The sequence below is a fragment of the Plasmodium yoelii genome (assembly GCF_900002385.2).
Source record: "Plasmodium yoelii strain 17X genome assembly, chromosome: 14".
Taxonomy (NCBI): Eukaryota; Apicomplexa; class Aconoidasida; order Haemosporida; family Plasmodiidae; genus Plasmodium; species Plasmodium yoelii.
In genome coordinates, this window is record NC_036186.2 from 1,407,142 (window position 1) to 1,431,015 (window position 23,874).

The window sequence follows — 23,874 nt, forward strand, 5'->3', positions numbered from 1 at the left end:
ATAAACCCCAAACTAAATAAAAAAAAAATTGAAAACTAAATGATAGCATATTGAGATATTATTTTACACTATTAAAAGTGGTAATAATAATGAAACGAAATATTTTTATTTTAAATGCTTATGCTATGTATAAAATATGCAAGTTACGGATATAAGAAATCATTGGTACTAATTAAAAACAAAGAAAACGATAAAAAAAAGTAAAATATATGTGTAATTACGACTGAACATGGAAAATGTGGTAAATTGTGTATTGAGATAATGAAAGCTATTTTGTATAAGAGAAATGTCCTTTCCTTAGTTTGAAAAAAAGTGAATTTTTTTGTCAAATGATCCTAAAATAAGCAAAGCTTTTTTGTTCTCTTCAACATTCTTTGAACTTTGATCATCTAAGAATGGACAAATATAACTTTTTAATAATCGAAAACATCTAATTTTATATCCATTATTAATAGAATCAATCATATTCCCACTTTTTATATCAAATATTAATATATGTGTACCATTTGTATAATCATCAGATGTTATGTAAATATTATTTCCGTTGATATCCATTTCCATAGTTGGAAAGGAAAGTGAATTTAATACACACCCATAAATTTTTTTTATAATTTCTTTTTTTAAAATTGAATAAACAAATATTGTAGATGTATCTGCACATATGATTATTATATTTTTCTTTCGATTATATTCTAGATTTAAAATATTATATTTTTCGGTTGCATCAAATAAATATATTTTATCTTCTATGCAGTATGTTTCACTATTTATCAATAATATATGATTACTATTTAACATGCTGACAGCAATAAGTTCTTTATTTTTATTATCATTATCGTCAATATTATTTGTATATATCCACAATACACTTGTAGGCGTTTCAGGTAACCCTATAATTTTTTTCTTATCATATATAGGAGAAAGATCTGAATTTTCGTCTTTAATTTTTTCATAAATTATTAGATTTTTATCATTAGCTATAGAACAAAAAAAAAAGGAATTATAATTAAACAAACATTTGGATGAATATCCATTATGATATGCTAATTTTTTTATTATATTAATATATTTTGTATCGCCTTTAATATTATTTTTAATATTATCTATTGAATTATTCCCTTCTATAATATCAGTTAACTTATTTATTTTTTGAATATCAATATGACATATATATATTTGGCCACTCATAGTTGAAGTAATAAATATATTATCCTTATAATTAATATCTATATACATTATTGGAGATCCTAAAGATATTTCATCTAATCCTTTACATATATGCATGCATTCTTCAAATTTATTTTGATTTTTTTCATAAATTATAAAAAGAAGTTTTATACTCCCATCTGCATATCCAACTAAAATAATAATTGGGAAAAATACATTAAAAAATATCACATTTTCAAATTTACTATTTTTATATTTATCAATATTATATATATCAATATATTTCACAAATAAAATGTTTGATTTTCCTGTGTGTTCATCATTTTTTTTTTCATTTTTTTGTGTTTCAGGGGTAATGTTAGCAGGTGTAGTTGTAGGATTCGAACTTATATACTTAATTTTGACTTCCTTAGATATCGATTTTTCATTGGAAAAATAGTTATCCCAATTATATGTACTATCATTTCGATTACCATTAATTTCATTATTATTTTTTTCTTTTTGTTCAGTCTTACAAGTGATAATATCACGTTCTTCTTTTTGAATACTAGTATAATGCTCTTCTCTTTTTTCGTTAGCCAAACTTTTATAATTTTGAATGTTAGAATTAGATGATAAATTATTAATAGTACTATTTTGGTCCTTGTTGATGGATTTACAATCTAATATTTTTTCAGTTGTAGTTATTGAATTTTTATAGTTTTCATAAATCGGAAGATTCAAAGCATTTAAATTTGGAAAAGGTGAATCTTTCACATTTTCAATTATATTTTTAAGGAAATTTTCTTCATTTTTAGAATTTGTAATATCACTTTTTTTTATATCGTCTAATTTTTCGGACAATTTTACATTTTCCTTTATCTTTTGAAAATTAATTTTATTCATGGAATCATTTTGTTCTTTAACATGATTGAAAATAATATCTGAGTCAGCAATAGTAGTACTATTTCTGATATTATTTTTTATTGTTTGACAATTTTGATATTCATTTTTTTTATCATTATCAATGTTGTTGTTTTCCGCTTCGTTTTTTATTTCCTTCGATCTGTTTTTCAATCCTATTTCGAAGCTATCAATAGCTTTACATAAAATAGAATTATTCATTTGGTTAATAGTATGAAAAAATAATTCAGGGTTTATATCCTGATAGTCAATTGAATCATCACTTTCTTCATCATCTTCACTACTACTTTTGTTATCTGTAAAATAATTTAACTCATTTTCTAAAAAATAGTCATCATATTCTTTTACATAATTGATTTTACTTTCATTTCTTAATTCTCTTAAACTATTTTTCATTCCAATTTTATCCAGAAAATCATAGATGAATTGAATGTTCCGGAAATATTTTTTATTATATTCTTCGAGTTGTTTTTTCATTTTTTTTTTTTGCTAACACATTTAATTTATTCTACATAAACTAAAGAAAAATATAGTTGTAAATTAAATATATAGTTATGTTTTCATCGTATTTTTTAGACTATTAATAAAAAAAAACGATTTATTTTTTTCAAAATATGAGGAACAATCTACATGCGCTTAGCATACTTATATATATTATACATATATATAAAGCATTTCTTTATTTCCTTCATTTTATTTGCTTTCATTTATAATTTCAAATATATTTATTCTTTACCTACAAGTACTTTATTTAATTTGTAGAAATATTTATTTACTAAATTATTATTTATGGGAAACTTTGAGCATATCATTATAATTAAGTTTACAATTTTTTGATATTTTTTATTCATGTATATCCTAAGAATTTAAAACATCCCTTAAATGGCACATTATTACAAGAGATAAAGGATTGTATATGTTTTTAAGGAATTGGTTTGTTTTCGAAAAAATAAAAAATATAACAATTCTCCCCAATGCATATATATTTATACATTAATATTCAAATGATGTTAGATGTTTCAAAAATATATCTATAATCATTGATAATCACAATATAAGACGATTGCTGATTTTATATGTATAAATTTTCATATATGCTGAGAGATAAATATATTTTCAGGTGTACTTGATATACGGTATTATACATAACATGAAGATATATATAACCAAGTTGCTGTTCAATTGTTTATATTTTTACTATTTTGAAAAATAATTTGATAATTTGTTAACATGCTTTTCTTAATGATGTATAATAAAAAAAATAAAAATAAAAATAAAAAACGTAAAGCAACATATCCTTTACTCTAGTATGCCTAATATTTTATAAATTTAAAAATGACGGAGAAAAACAAAAAAGGAAAAAAATAATTTCATTTCACCCATAAGTTAATAAATTTACCAAAACACAAAAGCTATAAATTTTATAAAAAATGTCTACTATTACAACTAGATAAGTTTTGAAAAGATACCCAATTTTATAAAGAATATTTTTAGTTACATCCTATTTTTAATTTAAATAATGATACTTTCGGAATATTTTTTCATTTCTTAATTTGTTCCTGTTTTTAATATTTTTATATGTAAATGGAAAAAATTATATATCAAATATCAATATATTTCCAGTTATCAAATTACAATTTTAATAATGTTATTATTAGCTCATAAAATCCGAGAAGCATCATTTCTTTTATGTTATTATATCTTTTAAATTGTATAAATGGTTATTTAATTAGAAATAAAGCTTTATTTATTTGTTATTTTTTGAAATATTTAATTGGGGAAAACAAAATGTTATCATTGAATTATTTTTTTACGTATCTGTTATTTCTAATAAAAATTTCAATTTTCCAATAGTCATCATTTCAACGAAAAAAAATATTAAGATGATATAAAATGCATAATTTATTATTTCCATTTTTACACATTCATGATAATAAATTAAATGTATATAATCATTAAACTATTAGTAGAAAATATGTCTTATTTTGTTTTTCATATTTTTCGATAACACTACTTTTGCACATAGTGATTTTTGATATGCTGCAAATATATACATTTATTTATTGTTATTGATTTAATTATATTTCATTTATAAAAATGAGAAAAAAAAATAAACATATTCATTAAAAATATATTATTTGTAATAAATTATGTCACACATCTTGTATGCATATTTTTATGGGGTTATATTTTTTTTTTTTTTGCTAAATCTGATTTATTCTGTAAATTATTAAGAAATAATTTAAAAATATATAAAAAAAAAGGAAAAATTTCATTTTACATCTTTATGCACATATATATGATATTGCTTTTTTGCTCTCGCATTTTTTTTATTTTTTTATTTACTCTTTTTATATTTTATAACATTTTCAAAGCGCAGACATATATGTCATATAAACTCTTAGCCATTTAATGATGGATTAAAATATATAAACAGAAATGGCATGTTACACATTTTTGCAAGTGTTATATGCTTAAATATACACAAGATATTAGTATATTGATGAATTCAGAAATTTGTAATTTTTTTTTATAATATAATAAATTGGATGTTTTTTTAAGATTAATATTTTATTGTGCTTAATAGTAAATTCTATATATATGGTTTTATTTTATTTACTGTATTTTATATATTTATTGTTGCTGCTGCATAATAAATGACACATTTTTTTATTTCTTTAAAAACATAAAATAGGAAAGTATGCTATAGGATTGCAAAGATATAATGAATATTTATAGAAAAATATTGTTTATTTCGTATAATTGTTTGTATGCATATATTTTTTATGATTTTTATAAATTTGATTTTTATTAAATATTATAATGCATATGAATATATTATTTGAAACATTTTCATTATAATTCTTCGTTATTTTGTTATTTGACATATAATTCTTTTCTTATTAACATTTGTCTTTATATTGTCATTTTGTTTTTATTTTGTTGTTACCATTTTTTTTGCATCCTTTATTTTAGCAACTAATTTTTCAACATTTTGGTTATATGCTTTCTGTGTTTTGTTATATTCCACCATATAATATATACTACACAGATCATTATATTTATTTATTTTATTTTTTTTTGAATATTTTTTACTTTTTGTTTATCCTCCGTTATAATATAAAAAGATAGTTGTCTTTGTCTAAATTAAAATATATTTATAAAAAAAAAGCACACACACATTTTAGTTTGGCATTAAAATAACCAATTGGATATATATGAGCATTAAAAAAAATTGAAAAAAACATGAAAACAAAACACAAAATTGTGTTGTTTCACCTTTTTCATATGTCAAAATCCATTCATATAATAGAGAGCGTATATAATGTATGCATATAAATTGGGCATATATATACACATGTATGCAGATATAATTATATTAAAATAATTTGAATGTAAAACATTTTATATTTTATGAAATATAATTTATAAATTTGGGTGTAAAATTAAAAAGCCGGAATTTGGTGTATTTTATTTTAGTTTTTTATTAAGAAAAATTTAATGGAAATATCATTCGAGAACCAGACATGCATATATATATATAACGAGTTCATGATATTTTATATTGTCTAGAAATTAAAAAGATCAAAAAATTAAGAGATAAAATAAAATAAAGCTATATTGTTTTTATTACTACAATAATAATAAAGTGATAAGAATATTAAAACGGAAATAACCGAATTTTGTAAATTTATTTATCTTTATAACAGTAAGAGCAAATTTTTAAAAACTCAGTACATTGATTAAAATTAAAAAAAAATAACTATACGATACAATTTAGTATAAAGTAAAAGAATATATATATGCCTATACTAAAAAAGTCACATGAAAAGCGGGTTTGAAATTAATAAGAATAAAGAAGAAATAGATAAAATAAATGAAACACAGAAAGAAAAAAAGAATGAATTAAAAACCGATGAGGGAATGCACACCGATCAGGTTGATAATGACCAGAAGGATTACAAAGAAATGGGCTACGAAAAAGTGAATTATCCAAAATCAGGATACAAAAATGATGAGTATGAAAATTATGAGTTAAACAAAAGGGAGCCTGATGAGGGTGTGCTCTCTAGTATTAATAGTAAAATAGCTGGAGTATATCCACTTTGGAAAATTGAAGAAGTAAAGGAAAACAACGAAAAGGACATATCTTATAATAAGGTTTACTCAAATAATATACAGTATAGTGAAACAGTAGGAAATGAATATATAATATTAGATAGTTTTGTAAAAGATGAAAGAAAAAAAAAGAAAAAAAGTAAAGAACATAATGAAGAGAAACAAACAACACAAAACAAAAAAGCCAAACAAATAAAAATAGAACAAAATATACGTAATAAATATAGTCAGATATCAGGATTAAATACAACTAATTATTTATTAATTCCTGATGAAATACGACATAAATATACAAAGACTTATTTATTTCAAATATCAAAACGGTTGCTTGTAATGAAAAAACCTTGGAGGTTACCAAAAAATGTAGAATTACAAATTAATAATGTATATCATTTATCAAATTATATAAAGGTTTTAGAAAGAGTGTCAAATGAGTATTTAAATGATCCTCCTATAAATTGTTATTATAAAGGGTTAGAATTATATAATAAGAACGTGTTTGCAAATGTAGATTATTTATTAAAAAAAGTCGATATAAAAAAGTATTCCAAAAATATAAAGCATAAAAATTTAATAAAAATAAATGAATGTTATTATGATTTAAGTACATTTGGGAAATCACCAAATTCTATGCTTTATCAATCTTATATAATTTGGGATATACATGGTAATTGCTTAAGTTTAGAACAAGAATACGATCATTTTTTTGATTCTCAGATTATGGATTATAATTTTGGTGAAAAAGATTATCCAAATTTAAAGTATATATCTAGTATTTGTAGTTCTATATTATTTTGGTTGAATTTAAATCAGAAAGACAACTTTTCTATTATTAACTATCATAAAAATTGTTCATTTACTTTGTTAATATTTTCATGTGTTATGCTTTCCCTTGACAATTCTTTAACATTTCAAGAAATTCAAGAAACATTATATAAATCATCTAAAATGGGAAGTTCAACTGATAATGATACTGAAACTGATATTGGAAGTGATTTTGAAAATGACATGAATAAAATAAAAGAACTAGGCATAAACGAAAAATATTGTACCGAATCTAACTATTTGTTAAAAGAATATGAATATTTACCTAATTATGAAAATTGTAATAACAAAGTTAATATTTTAAATAAAAATTTTGATGATATTGAATATAATCAAGGCCTTTGTAAAGTTTCATCTGAAAAATCAGATTTGCTCCATTATAACCATATATGTGAGCAAAATAAATATAATAATAAAATATATAATCGAAATAAAAATGAAGACGAAAATATTTTTAACAATGTAGTGGAATCTAGAAAATATAGCAACTTCAGCATGAGTAATAGTATTAATGAAATTAGATATACTAGAAATATATATACAAATGAAAAGGGAGAAATCAAAAATACATACAATGATAATAGTAAAGAAAATACTAGTCCTTTAAAAAAAAATTTCCAATATCATACACTCAATTTAGCCAATAAAGATAATATAATATATAACGATACTGAATTAGATAAGACAAAAAAAAAAAAGATAAAAAAAAATATTTCCAACTCTTGGGGATTTGGATCGCCTAATATAGATACACATAAAAATAAAAGTAAAATAAAAGATCATCATTTTTGGATACCATTTGATTATTGGAAAGCGTCACATAAACGATACTTTTTTTATATGTATGAACTAATTAAAAATAAAAATAAGCAAACTAAAAATATTCCATACAAATTAAAGAGTATAATTTTTACTGATTATGTCTTATGTTCGTTGTCAGTAGAAGTATATGAAGTTATATATAAAGATAATAAATATTTTTCTTTTAATGATTTATCGAATACTCAATTAAATATTGACAATTCTACTGATGGAAAACAAATATATAGTGATAAAAATTGTTCAGATATTATTTATACGTCTACTGATGATGAATGCATACAGGATGATGTAAAAGAGAAAATAAAAAATAAAAGTAAAAAAAAGATTGAAAAAAAAAAAAAAAAAAAAAAAACACCTTGTTGTGACTGTAAATTTGGCTTTACAAATAGATCTTCTATATCATCTTGCAATCAGGATGATGATAAAACTGAAACAAATGATATAAATGAACAAGAAACTGTTAATAATGAGAATACAAATATTAAGTATAAAAAAATGTACGATTTAAATATTCCTTATATAAATGAAAAACAATCATCTGATTTATCTTTCATCAATAATAGACATCATAAAATTAATTATCAAAAAGTTGTAAATGTAGATAAAAAAAAGGAACACAACATTTATATAGGGAATAAGGATTTTCAAGAAGATATAATAAATAACAATAATTTAAAACATGACAAAAATTCAATTTGGAATGTAGAAAAGGCAAAATCCACAAGTAACATAGAGAGATTATGCTCATCTTGTAATTTGCCAAAATCTTCAAAATTCCATATCAATAAAAGAAAGGTAAAATCATTAAATAATTTATCAAAAAATTATGAAATGTTTGATAATATTATTTTAGAAAATGATGAAAAAGATAATTACTTACTTTGTAACAAAAATTCTATTTGCAATTGTAGTATAGATAGTCATAATTGCAATAAAAATAACGATAGCTTTTTGTTTGAAGAAAATAGTAAAAACAGTTCGCTAATTAATGCAGATTCTGTCACTATGTTTGAATCAAATTCATTTATAAAATTGGCATCTCCAGGAAATAAAGAAAACAATAGTTTCAAAAAAAAACAAAAAGAATCTACAAAGATATCTGGAGAAGAAGATGATAATTTAAATTTTGTTACAAATAACGAAATTAGGGAATATAATATTTTAGAAGAAAATAAATGTCAATGTAAAGATATAAAAAAAACAGAGAACGGAATAAAAAAAGACAAAATATATAATACGATAAAAAAAAAAACGAAAAATGAATTTTTTAATAATAATGAGCTTGATGAAAAATTATTAGGATCATGTACAAGACCTGGGTATGAATATATATTAAAATGTAATCATTTAAATTATAATTTTATTTCATCTTATGAAAAAAACAAAAAAAAATATGTAACCATCGATTTTACTCACGATTCAGAAGGTAATGAAAAAGAACATATTATATGTGGGGATATTCTTATATTAATTGGTCATAAAAATGCGGATAAATATCACAAGGGCTTTTGTACTTCATATTCTTTTCATACTGGATTTTTAAAAGGTTCAACTTCTGAAATTATTCATATTAGAAAAGAAGATATGGATATTAATAGCAATTATGAAAATTATATTCCAGATTCATCAAAATTGTCTGTAGTTTTAGAACCTACAACTAATAATGATAATATAAATGCTTATAAAAAAATATTAGTGGATAATAATAGAATCGAAGATTTGAAAGAATTACAAAAACATGAAGAAAACAATATTTTTATGGATACAGAAATAAATAACCGATCATTTAATGAGGATAAAAAAGAAAACGATATTATTAATATAGAAAGTGGAAGTAATAGTGATAACCAAACTAATAAGAAAGAAATTCTCACAAATAATTTGAAAGCGAATGTTCCATCTACTATAGACAAAAATCGAACAAATTCAGACAGTATTGAAAAGCAAAGACAAAAGTCTGTACTTGATGGAGAAAAGAAAAATAGAAGAAGTATATTTCAATTAATTAATAAACAAACTAAAAGTGGAAGTATAGAAAGTGAAGAGAATCAAAAAAGAGAAGGAGAAAAAACCTCGAAAAACGAATATTTTAAAAAATGTTCTGATAGTTGCCCGGAGGATGCAAATCAAAAAATAGGGGAAACAAAAGAAGTAAAAGATAATTCCTGCATTAATATTAGTAGTAATCATAAAAGAATGGAATTAAATTCAAGAGTAAACTATAATATATATTCGTCATTTAGTGAAAAGGAAACTAAATCAAAATATAGTACATCTAACATAACTCAATTGTTATCTTCATTATTTGGATTCAAAAATAGAGATGATAAATTTTCATTATTAAAAAAACAACATGCGGGATCTTTATTATCCTCAAAAAAAACATTTTCAAATTTAATTTCGTTAAATGATTTTTTGCAAAGACAATATGAAATAATATCAAAACCATCAGAAAGTTTGTCAAATTTTGTTTTAAGCCATGTAAAAAAAGTTAACATGCCATTAGTGCAATATTTAAAGGAAATAACTTATTTGTCTAATTTAGAAATATTTTTATCTTTAAAAATATGTAACAATGATATTTATAAAGCCTTGAAATTTATTGAAGCAACCTGGGGTTTAGATACAGTAAAAGGTGATGGAAATAGAAAAGATAATAACATTATATTAAATACAAATAGTAACAATACTACTATTAATAACTCTAAACCTGATACACCAATACTGAACGATTTGACAAAATATAATGAAGAGAAAATTAAAGACACCATACTTGAAGAAAGCAAAAATAAATTTTTATCAATTTCTGATAAAATGCTGAATATACCTCAAAATATAAAACTCACAGATACTAATAAAATAAATCTTGAACCTTCTGATAAATTGAATAAAGACGAATCTATAAATAATCAAAATATAGAACCATTATGGAATAAAAATAATAATGTGTTTTCAAATGAAGAAAATAATAATAGTAATGATAAAAACAACTTAAACTGTCAGTTAAATAACACTAATAAAATACAAGATGAAGAAAATGAAACATTGCAAACTGAATGGTTAACAAAACAATGCAAAGGTACAATAAAGGACTATGCAAACATATATGAGAGTAAAATACAACAAAAAAGGGATTCGATCTCATATTATGTTAACAAAAAATCTCTGAAAAATAAAGATACACCAAAGCTTGTTACGCATGAAAGCGGTATCAAAATTTCCAAGTTTGAAATTGACAAAGTGGAATATGAGAAAATGGAATATGAGAAAGTGAAACACGAGAAAGTGGAATATGAGAAAGTGGACACTGTTGAAGTGGTGAAAGAGGAAAAGAAGAAAACTGAATCTATTGAAAAGGAAAGTGAAAATAGTTCTAGTATATCAAGTAGCATAAATACACATGACATTCTTTTAAAAGAGGAGAATAATATTAATGATAATATTAGTAATAATATATTAAAAAAATTAGGAGAAAGTAATTTTTTTTATGCTAAATTACCTAGTGGTGATTTGGTTAAGTTAAAAATCCAAGAACCACATAATTTAGATATTCATGACAATGCTCCTTTATTATTAATTGAATCCGTAAATTTGACAGAAAAATCCATAAATGTTCTAGATGTATTAATAAACGAAAAAAAAAATAATAATGATGATGATATAAAAAACAATACTACAATTAGTGATCATAACATAAATAATTTGGAAAAGAAGTATAGTGAAATAAATAAAAAGACGGAAATCGTTGAATCTATAAATAGCATTGAAACAGAAGATGGTTCTACTCTTTATAAAACTTACAATTCCACCGATTTTATATCGTCCATTTCAGGAACAAATTTTAGGGAGAGGGAATTTTCGACCCAAAAATCGGAGGATCCACTTTATGAGGATTCGAAAGCGAAAAAGGTAGAAGAAAAAAAAGAAGAGATAAAAATAGACGAGAAAAAAACAGAGGTAGAAGAAAAAAAAGAAGAGATAAAAATAGACGAGAAAAAAACAGAGGTAGAAGAAAAAAAAGAAGAAATAAAAATAGACGAAAAAAAAACAGAGGTAGAAGAAAAAAAAGAAGAAATAAAAATAGACGAGAAAAAACCAGAGATTGAAGAAAAAAAAGTGAAAGAGATAAAAATAGACGAAAAAAAAATAGAAGTAGAAGAAAAAAAAGTGAAAGAGATAAAAATAGACGAGAAAAAAACAGAGGTAGAAGAAAAAAAAGAAGAGATAAAAATATACGAAAAAAAAGCAGAGGTTGAAGAAAAAAAGGTGAAAGAGATAAAAATAGACGAAAAAAAAGCAGAAGTAAACGAGAAAAAAACAGAGGTAGAAGAAAAAAAAACAGAAGTAGAAGAAAAAAAAGCAGAGGTAGAAATGAAAAAGACGATGGAAAAAAAGGCATCGACGATTGGACCGTCGACTAAAGCGATTTCCGCAAAAACAATAATAAAAAAATCAACTCAGAAAAAACCCCCACCACCCCTTCCAAAATCATTGGCAAAAGCTGGTCCTCCCAAAGAAGCGAGTGAACCTCAACCTGACGAAATTTCAACGAAGGATTGTAGCAAAATAACAAATGTTTCTAAAAAAAATGGTAAAAAAGCACCAAACCTTCCAGCATTTCTTTTAAATAAAATGAACAATGGAAAATCAAAAGGTGTTTTAAAAAAATGCCCACCAGGTCTATGTTTAAAAAAAGCAGGAAAGCTTGAAGAAAAAAGACCACTAGGTATTAAACTACATTGGCAATTATTACCAACACATAAAATTGAAGGAACCGTTTTTAACGAAATAAAAACTCAAGAAGTTAAATATAACTTAATAGACACTAAAACTGTACATAAATTATTTTCAAGAATAAAACAAGAAAAAAAAGTTGTAAAGAAAAGTGTAGAAGATAAGAAAAAAAGTAACGAAGAAAAATTAATTACAGTTCTCGATAGGACAAGAGCACAGAATATTGGAATATTATTAAGATTTCCAATTAGCACACAAGAAATAGTAAATAAAATAAATGTATTTGATTTAGAAAATATTAATACAGAATTTTTACAAAAGGTATTACATATATTGCCAACAAAAGAAGAAAGTGATGGAATTTTAGAAAAATTAAAAGGTGAAGGTGTTAATGAAGAAAGTTTTCGAGATGTTGAAAGAAAATTAATACCTTTTATTCATTCAAATAAATTTCAATGTAAAATTGAAATATGTTTATTTTCATTAAAATATGATAAAATAATAAATGATATAAATAAAGATTTAGATACATATGATAAAGCAATAAAAGAAGCACGATCTAGTACACGTTTAAGATCTTTATTAAAAGCTGTTTTAAAATGGGGAAATTATGTTAACTATGGAATAAATGATAATCAAGATTTGGTTGCATTGGGATTTACTTTATCTTCTGTTTTAAAATTGACTGAATTTAAAGCATCCTTAGATAGTTCTATTACATCTTTACATTATATTACTGTTAGTTTGTGTATTTCTTTACCCAATTTAAATATGAATCATTTAGAAAACGATTTACATTCTGTCTTATTAGCATCTAAGATGTCATCAGAATCTGTTGATATTATGTTTGCATTATTAGATAAAGAAATAAATTATATTAAAAGTCAATTAAATTGTAACTTTGAAGAAAAGTTTATGGAAAAAATGAAAGAAGCTTTGCATGATAGTGAAACAAAATATATTAAATCTATGGAAAAATATCAGCAAATTAAAAAAGAAGTATATGAATTAGGAAAATATCTAGGAGAAGATATTCCAAAAACAGGAAACCTAGAAAATATATTTATTATTTTATCATCTATTGTTAATAATTTTACAAAATGTTACAAAGAAATTTCAGCTAATACAAAAAAATTTGCAATTATGTTAAATGATGAAAGTTTGTTAAATGAATATTATAATGTTTTTAATAAAAATAAAAGTAGATATTCAAATAATTTAAAAAATTCTAACACAGCTAATAAAAATTCTTTAAATGAAACTAATAAACAAAAAAGTGTTATAACCCCCAAAGGTCAAATAAAAATTAAAATAAATAATACTAAACCAAGTGCTAAAAATAATAACGCTAAAGTATCAATGTTTCAACTTAAAAATATGTTGTTTCGAGATATTCAAAATGCAGCACTTATAAAAAAAAATGCTAATACAAGTTCTTTAAAAAAACAAAATGATAAATCTATTGATGAAAATCATAATAAAAAAGATGAGCACACAAAATGTGCAGAAAATTTGAAAAATGCAAATAATACGGAAAATATCGAAAAAGAAACTAAAGATTCATTTTCAAAAAATGACGAAAACAACCCAAAGGAAAATAGCCAAGAAACTTCTTGCGTTGAGGTTTTGCCCACATTAACTGATATACCTACTGTTTCTAATTGTCTTAATGATAATAATAATAAAGAGGATGATAGTAAAAACGACATTGTAGCAACTTCCCCTATCTTAAGTGAACCCTTAAGAGTAGATCATTTAATTAATGATGATGACACTAAAGAAGAGACATCAAAATAGAAATGGGCGCAAACGAAAATGTGTGTAATCAAAATAAACAAACTTAAATCTGATTAATATTTAATCATTTATTTAATAGTTTCCTTAAATAAAAAATACACAGATAATAAGGTTTATTCAGTTTGCAAGTTTTTACCCCTTTTCCTAGAACATTTGCACGATTCCTTAAACAAATAAATGAATATATAATACGCAAGTAATGGGGGTACATTAATCAGGACAGTGTAGGATTATATGTGAGTGGAAGAGATAAATATCAGAGAAGGAATAATATTAGTTTGATAAGTAGAAGCCTATTATATTATTTTTTCAAATATACTCCCTTTAAATTATATATATTTCAATATATTATAGCCTTTGGGAACATGATTGATGATCCTTTATTTGTTGTTTAAAATGTTGTAACAAGTAAATAATTGGTTTTCATTAAATACCGAAAAAGTGAAAAGCGAAAAAACTAAACTGGCTGACGCTATTTTATTAATTCCACAAATCGTAAAATGCATAAAAAATGTTATGTTATTTATGTGTAGCCTATTGTACAAAATGTAACATAAGCATGATTACATTAATAAATATTAAAAAAGTTATATGTATTTACAAACAAATTTGTTAATATTTTTTTTTATAACAATAAATATGTCTATCTTTAAATTGATGAATTTGTTTGATTTAAAATAAATCATAATTCATATACATTTTGTTATTTTCTTATATTATTTTTTATTAGTATATTTTGCACATTTTTTTATGGAATATTTTTAATTTTTACAACATTTGTTTTATGTTTTTTATTTATCTTTTTTTCAAGGAAAAGCTGAGAGAGGCTTTAAATAAAAAATCTTTAAAAATTATATTTGTTGAGATTAAAAAAAAATAATACTCATATTTTGAGGTTGTAAGCCATTTTGGAGGGGGTTGGTTCACGGATGTATGGGTGTGTGTGTGTGTGGTAATATTTATATTAGTCTTATTGAATATTTTTATTTTTTATTTATGTATAAATAAAATAATGGGGGAAATTAATTAAATAAATTATTAGTTGCTTATTTTTTTTTTATGACAAAAAATTACTTGAAACATATTATATGCATATTATCTACTTTGTGTGCGTTATTATTTTATATGACACAGGAAAGTATTGCATAAAAAAAATAAAGTTTACATTTTTTTTTAACCTATATTTCTTTTTTTATTTATTCCTTATACCTTACAAACCATATAGTTTTACAAAACGATTTTCTATAAAATTTTTAAAGACTTTTACCATTATTCTTATGTTTTACTTTCAATTATATATTTTTTTTTAAAGGAATGGATATAATATTAAATTGCCTTTGAGGGAATACAAATGTTGAATTATGCATAAATACTTGAAGAGTATACATTTATATGTTTATTAAATTTTTACAAAAAAATTGACATTTTTGAGAATTATTAAAATAATATATTTAATAATTTTGTAATAATATTTTGTCTCTGTTACCTTTATAGGGCACATAGTGGTTGGTTGCCATTACTCTGCAAGCGTATGTGCATATATGTTATTAAAAACAATAGTGAATAATATGATTGTATAAAGGTATTAATACATATATAATGTGTGTACTTAGGTGAATGTAAAAGTGTAGCAATATTTTTTTAACACTTTTGAATAATATTACATTTTCTTGGAAATAAATATAAAACAATATTAACTTATTTTATTTAAAAAAAAATGAAAAATACTCTTTATTTGGCACTACAATTTCATAAAGGTTTATTTATTATTTGAAATACTTCAAAGAATGATAATAATAATTTAGCAAAAGAAATATTAAAATTAAAACTACATAAAATAAGATAATGCAAAAATAGAAAGAAAGGAATATTCACAAAATAAGGATTAAAGACTAAAAGGCTAAAATATAATAACATATTGTAACACGGGAAAAAAATATATATACAATTATTTATTATATGTACTTTATTACATATATTTATAATATAAAGCAATATTAACAATAAATGAATGAAAAAAAATAAATTAATTAAAACGAGCAAGCATTAATAAATTAAAGGAATTACCAAGTAATACATAATTTTTTTTTGAGGATATTTTTGAAAAAAAAATAATATAAAAAAGTTTTCTTTTTGTATTTTATACTATTATATTTTTCTTGTTATGCTTAGAATTATAAAAACCATTATAAAATTTAGTATTTTTTCATGTATATTTTTGCAGTTTTTATATAAAATGCATTTTCATGTTTTATACATTCATACAATTCATAAATTGTAACCTAAATACATGTATATGCAAATTTATATCTATGTATTATATGTGTATGTATCTTTGCGATTTTTTATTTCAAAGTTTTTTTTTTTTTTTAACGGCTTTTCTTCGTTTTATATTTTATTATTATTTTTTTATATGGATATGAAAATTGTTACAAAGTTTCATTGTATTAGTTCTATGGAATTGCTGAATAATAATTTGCCGCAATTGAATGCTTATCGTTACAATTGTTCATGTACATAACTTAATATAATATATTAAATATAAATATGATTTTTCCATTTACATAACTCGTTTTAGTATCTAATACATATTTATATTATACACATGTATGTGTATTTATTTATGGATAGCTATACAGTTATATGTTTATTTATTTTTTTTATCTTTTATTATATTTTCATTTATTAGGGCTTATATGTACATGCATATATGTGAAAATATAAGATAAGTAAGTTAATATAAATACCAATATAAGGTCGGGCGTTATTTTTTTCATGCATTTTTCTACACTCCCCCTTTTGGTATTTTCTTACCTTCTTTATCTCATCCCGTTGATTCTACTAAATTTTCTTACATATATTACTCCAATAAAAAATACAAATTTTTATTCAACAAAAATAAATAGAAATGAGTTCAAATAGCCCCATATCGGTTAGTCTTGTTGATAACCTTGCTTCATATAATATTCAGAATGAATCTTTTCGTCTAGGAAATGTGTCAATCGAAGGAGACAAGTTTATTTGCGTAAAAGAAAATGTAAATGACAACACGCAAGTCGTAGTGATAAATTTATATAACCAAGTTAGTATTCGTAAGTATATGAAAGCTGATAGTGTTATTATACACCCTAATGATCCAATATTAGCATTAAGAGGTAGCATAAAAAATGCGAATACGATATTTTTACAAGTATTTAATATAGAAACAAAAGAAAAAATATGTTCATTAAATTTAAATGAGCATATAAATTATTGGAAATGGATAAATAATGATACGATTGCAATTGTTTGTGAAAAAAATGTATATCACTGGAATATAGATATGTATAATACAAAAAAAAATAAAGAAAATAATGTACTTACAAAAGTTTTTGAAAAAGCACAAATATTTATTGATAATAATTCACAAATATTATATTATGGTACAGATAAAGAAATGAAATGGTGTATATTGTGTGGTATATCTACACAAGATCAGGGAAAGAGCATTGATGGGCATATGCAATTATATTCATGTGAAAAAAAATTGCATCAAATAATTGAAGGATTTATTGGATGTTTTGGTTCATTTATATTTGAGAATTGGGATACAAAACCATTATTTTGTTTTATTGAAAAAAAAAAAAATTCAAGTATGTCGAGGTTACATTTAATGGATATATATAATAGTAAAACAGAAGGAAGTACACCTTATAAAATTGTAAAAGAAATAAACTTAATAAATGACACATTAAATGATTTCCCTATATATATAAGTTTAAATACATTACAAGGTGTTATATATGTTATTACAAAATGCAGTTATGTATATATATTTGATGAAAGTACTTTAACTGAAATAGTAAGGGAAAAAATAAGTGATGATAATATATTTATATGTTGTGATAACAAAAATGGTGAAGGAATAATTGCAGTAAATAAAAAAGGAAAAATATATTATATAACATTAAATTATATTAGTTTAATAAATTCATTAAAATCATCTAATATAGATGTAAAGGATAAAATAATTAGAAACTTATCATTAAAATATGGATATCCAGGTTGTGATTATATATCTGTATATAAAAAATGTATTAGTGAAATGGATTTTAAAAAAGCATCAAAAATTATATGTTTACTAAAAAATCCAAAAATATTTGAAAAATATTCTAATTCTATATCTGAAGCAATAACAATAATGAATAAAAAAAATATGGATATAAGAATTGTATCACCTTTACGAACTCAACAAGTTTTAAATAGTTTTAAAACATTTCGAAATTCTCAAGGTCAACTATCTCCATTACTTTTATATTTTTCAGTATTATTAGAACTTGATAAATTAAATACATATGAATCTATTGAATTAGTTAAGCCAGTTGTTTTACAAAAAAAAAAAGAATATTTAGAAAAATGGATAAAAGATGATAAATTAGCATGCTCAGAAGAATTGGGAGATTTAGTAAAATCCTTAGATTTACGATTATCATTAATCATATATTTAAGATGTGGAGCACATAATAAAATAATTTCTATATATTGTTTGTTAAATATGTTTAATAATGTTATGACATATATTAATAATTATAAGCATATTACAAATTTCGATTTTGTTAATATATTTATTACAATAATTAACTATGAATTTCCTACGACATCAGGAGGGGGAAGTTTTAATTCAGGGAATACTAATGGTAATGATTCGGGTTCTAGTTTAGATTTGCATCATACAGAAAAAAATGAATCCTTGGATTTTTTCAATGATAATAATAGTGTTTCTAATTCGAAGGATTTAAAAAATGGTAACAATCATAGAAACACTAATATTGAGATTGCAACTCAGTATATAAAATTGTTAAGTGATAATAATATCCAATTAGATATTGGAAAAATAGTTGACTATTTATTAAATAATAACAAATTACAGGAAGCTACATCTATATTGTTAGATTACTTAAAAGATAATAAACCAGAACATAAACATTTGCAAACCAAAATATTCGAATTTAATTTACATCATAATGTTCAAATTGCTGAAACGATTTTTCAAATGGATATATTTACTTACTATGATAAAAATAGGATAGCATATTTATGTGAAGAAAAAGGATTATATCAAAGAGCTTTAGAAAATTATACTAATATTAATGATATTAAAAGAGTTATTACAAAATCAGCATGTTTTCAAAAAAATGGAAATATTTCAAATAATTTAAATTCAGAAGGTGGGTCAGGTAATATGAGCTTACATGGTGGAATATCTCTTGAATGGATTAAAAATTATTTTTCAACATTAAGTGATTCAGTTTGTCAAGATTTGTTATTTGATTTTATGAAAGGAAATAAAGTAAATATTGAAATTATAATTTCGATATGTGTTCAATATTATAATAAAATTGGAATTAAAAAAATTGTGAATAAATTTGAAGAGAATAAAAATTATGAGGGAATATTTTATTTTATTAGTTCTATATTGAATGAGTTACAAAATATGGGCACTGTTGGAAATGCTAATGATATAGGAAAATATAATGATAATAACAGTATTAGTAGTAATAACAATATTAATAATAATTTATCAAGCTCTAGAAGTAACAACGATGATACGTCATCTATTTTAATAAATTCAGACATTGGAATTGGCACACAATTTCCCTACGAAAATAATTCTGTTTTAACTATTGAAGATTTGCATCATATAATGTTTAAATATATCGAAGCATGTGTAAAAATTAACAATATTCAAGAATTAGATAGAATATGTAAAGACAGAAATGCAAAATATAACCCTGAACAAATAAAAAACTTTTTAAAAGAATGCAAATTATCAGACCCTCGCCCATTAATATATGTATGTGATATACATAATTTTATAGAAGAATTAGCTGAATATTTATATAAAAATAGTTTGTTAAAATATATTGAAGTATATGTTATTAAGGTGAACCCACATAATGCTCATAAAGTTATTGGAGTTTTATTAGATTTAGATGCATCAGAAGATTTTCTTCTTAATTTATTAAATAATATAAAAAATATATCAAACATTGGTAATTTAATAGATATAGCAGAAAAACGAAATCGATTAAAATTATTGTTACCATGGCTTGAAAGTAGATCTAATGAAGGTTATGAAAATATTGAATTACATAATGCTTTAGCAAAAATTTATATTGATTTAAATAAAGATCCTGAAACATTTTTAAAAAATAACAATTTTTATGATAAAAAAATGATAGGAAAATATTGTGAAGATTTAGACCCACATTTAGCATATACTGCATATGAAAGATCAAATGGTCAATGTGATGAAGAACTTATAAATATAACAAGTAAAAATGGTCTTTTTAAATTACAAGCTAAATATTTAGTATCTAGGCAATCGATGGGATTATGGTCAATGGTATTAGATGAATCAAATAAATATCGAAAAAATGTAATCGACCAAGTTATAGGTTCAACTTTAATTGAATCGAATAATGCTGATGAAATTACTGTAACTGTTAAAGCATTTATTGAAAAAAAATTAAGTAGTGAATTAATTGAATTGCTAGAAAAAATTGTATTACATAATAGTGAATTTAGGGATAATAAAAATTTGCAAAATTTGTTAATTTTAACAGCTATCAAATCAGATTCAAAAAAAGTTATGGAATATATTAACAGGCTTGACAATTTTTCAGGTCCACAAATAGCAGAAGTTGCATATGAATACAAATTAAGAGAAGAAGCTTTTGTCATATATAAAAAATTTAATTGCAACACATCTGCTATTTCAGTTTTATTGGATAATATCCTGACTTTTAATAAAAACCGAAAAGGTAAGATGTCAGCAAATGCTCGAAGAAAAAAAATCGAGCTTGCTTTATTTAATACAATAATTAATGATTACTCTGGAAATGATTCTGATGGTTATTTAAATGTTACGAATTTTTCAGGGGCGTTAAGTAGCTCATATAATGAAAAACCAGATGGAGCATCATCTATCTATGGAAGTAATGAAGTATTCCGGAATTATGGAAGTGGACAATTATCTGAATTTGAAGACGAAAATAATGAGGAACAAGAAATGGAAAAAGACGAAACACATCCTAATATAGAAAACTATGAAGAAGATTTAAATAGAGCTATTGAATTTGCACAAAAATGTAATGTAAATGATGTATGGTTTATATTAGGTAAGGCTCAATTAAAATTGAATAAAATTATCGATGCAATTGATAGCTTTATTAAATCAAATAATGCAGGTGCTTATAAAGAGGTTATAGAAAAATGTAAAGAAAACAATTTTTATGAACAGTTAATAACTTATTTAAATACATTAAGAGAACAAAATTCATTAAAAGATGTCTTAGTAGATTCTGAATTATTATATGCATATGCCAAATTAAAAAAAACATTAGAAATGACAAAATTTATAGCTAGCACAAATTTAGCAAATATGCAATTAATTGGTGATAGATTATATAAAGAAAAAGAATATGATGCAGCAAAGATATTATATAGCAGTATCCCGAATAATCAAAAACTGACATTTTGTCATTTAAAATTAAAAGAATATTCATTAGCTATTGAAGCTGCTAAAAAAACAAAAAGTCTTAAAACGTGGAGAGAAGTAAATTTAGTATGTGTAAAATATAAACAATTAAAATTTGCACATATAGCAGGATTACAACTCATTATGCATGCAGATCATTTAGATGAAATCATAAAAATTTATGAAAAAAAAAAATATATAAATGAACTATTGAGTTTATTGGAAAACGGGTTAAATAGTGAAAGAGCTCATGTAGGAATATATACAGAATTAGGAATGTTATATGCAAAATATAAACCAGAAAAATTAATGGAGTTTATAAGAAGTTATACTAATAAAATGAATACAAGGAAATTAATAGATGTATGTCATAATGAATATTTATTAAAAGAAGCAGTATATTTATATATATCATATGATGAATATAACTTAGCTGTTGATACAATTATTAAACACTCTCCTATTGCTTATCAGCCTGATATATTTATGCAAGTAATACATAAAGTAACAAATAGTGATATAATACACAAAGTAATAGATTTTTATATTGAAGAAAATCCATTGAATTTATATAATTTATTAAAGATTTTAGAAAATAAAATTGATAATAATAGATTAGTACAAACAATGAAAAAATCAAATAATTTACCATTAATACAGAAATATTTAGAAGATATTCAAACACAAAATATTACATCTGTTAATGAAACCCTAAATGAAATTTATCTAGAAAATGATGATTATATTAGTTTAAGAAAATCGATAGACGAATATGATAATTTTAATCAAACAAATTTAATTAATAAATTGGAAAATCACAAATTAGCTGAAATGAGAAGAATTGCAGCATTATTATATAAAAAAAATAAAAAATTTAAAGAAGCTATTAATTTATCAAAAAAAGAAGGACAAATTAAAGATGCTATTGATATTGCTAGAGTTTCTAAAAATCATCTATATGTTGAGGATCTAATTAATTATTTTATTCAAATTAAAAATAAGGAAGCTTTGTGTGCTTGTTTAATTGCTTGTTATGATATATTGAAACCAGATTATGTTTTAGAAATTATATGGTTGAGTGGATTTAAAGATCATGCTATGTTATATTTCATACAAATTATTAGTGATTATACTCAACAAATCGAAACCATGAAAAAACAAATAGAAGATATAGAAAAGGAAAAAAAAATGAATAAATCAGCTCCTAATGATTATTCTGCCAATACTATTTCAAATCAATTCACATATTCGTTGAATAAAAACTTATCCATTATGCCTCCACAAAATAATTATATTCCAAATAATTCAGACTTTGACAAATATGACATGTTTAATACAAATACACATTTTTAAACTTTATTTCTCTTTTTCTTAAGTTAAATCACAATCCGATTAATTTCACATTATTACATATTCATTTTTATACAAAGAAGTTATATGACTACGTGTGAATTTTATTTTTTATGCTTTTTTTATTTTCCCTATTTATTTGCACTTCGTAAATGATGTTTTTTCAAGTATTCATTTCACTATCTAGCGAAGCTGTTAAATAGAGAGGCATACGCAAGCACATATATTATTTATATATTTTTTTTTATGCATGTGTAAAAACTTTGTAACAATACATAAACTTATATAAAGTTAAAATTTTTATAACAAATGATAAAGATTCTAAACTTTTGTAATGTGAGTATATTATGTCATATTACCTTATAGGTCTTTTTTATATTCAATAGAATATGGCTGATGAAATAAATAATAATTTTTTTGTTTATATATTTCTTCTGCCTTCAGGCATTTAAACCTACTATTTTCATATTCCCAAAAGTTACAAAACATATTTTAAAAAAAAAAAAGTTAATATTTGAATTACATTTTCCAACTGTTTATAAAACATAAAATATATGATTAAATAAAAATAAAATGAAATAACATCAAAGTTACAATAGCATATAATAAACCATAAGAATGTGTATATATAAAAGTGG

The 23,874-nt window shown here is 22.7% G+C and overlaps 3 protein-coding genes across 3 annotated transcripts; 2 read left to right on the plus strand and 1 right to left on the minus strand.

The window, feature by feature from the left end:
- Nucleotides 1-297: 297 nt before the first annotated feature.
- On the minus strand, nucleotides 298-2,547 carry PY17X_1436900 (WD repeat-containing protein, putative; the record flags this gene model as incomplete). The annotated part of the gene is made up of 1 exon (XM_022957579.1): nucleotides 298-2,547. One exon carries the CDS (start codon nucleotides 2,545-2,547, stop codon nucleotides 298-300), a length of 2,250 nt encoding a protein of 749 aa, XP_022812947.1.
- A 3,348-nt stretch (nucleotides 2,548-5,895) lies between these two features.
- PY17X_1437000 (uncharacterized protein) lies at nucleotides 5,896-14,367 on the plus strand (the record flags this gene model as incomplete). The annotated part of the gene is made up of 1 exon (XM_724589.2): nucleotides 5,896-14,367. One exon carries the CDS (start codon nucleotides 5,896-5,898, stop codon nucleotides 14,365-14,367), a length of 8,472 nt encoding a protein of 2,823 aa, XP_729682.2.
- A 2,908-nt stretch (nucleotides 14,368-17,275) lies between these two features.
- PY17X_1437100 (clathrin heavy chain, putative) lies at nucleotides 17,276-23,239 on the plus strand (the record flags this gene model as incomplete). The annotated part of the gene is made up of 1 exon (XM_724588.2): nucleotides 17,276-23,239. The coding sequence occupies one exon, from the start codon at nucleotides 17,276-17,278 to the stop codon at nucleotides 23,237-23,239; it is 5,964 nt and encodes a 1,987-aa protein (XP_729681.2).
- Nucleotides 23,240-23,874: the final 635 nt, after the last annotated feature.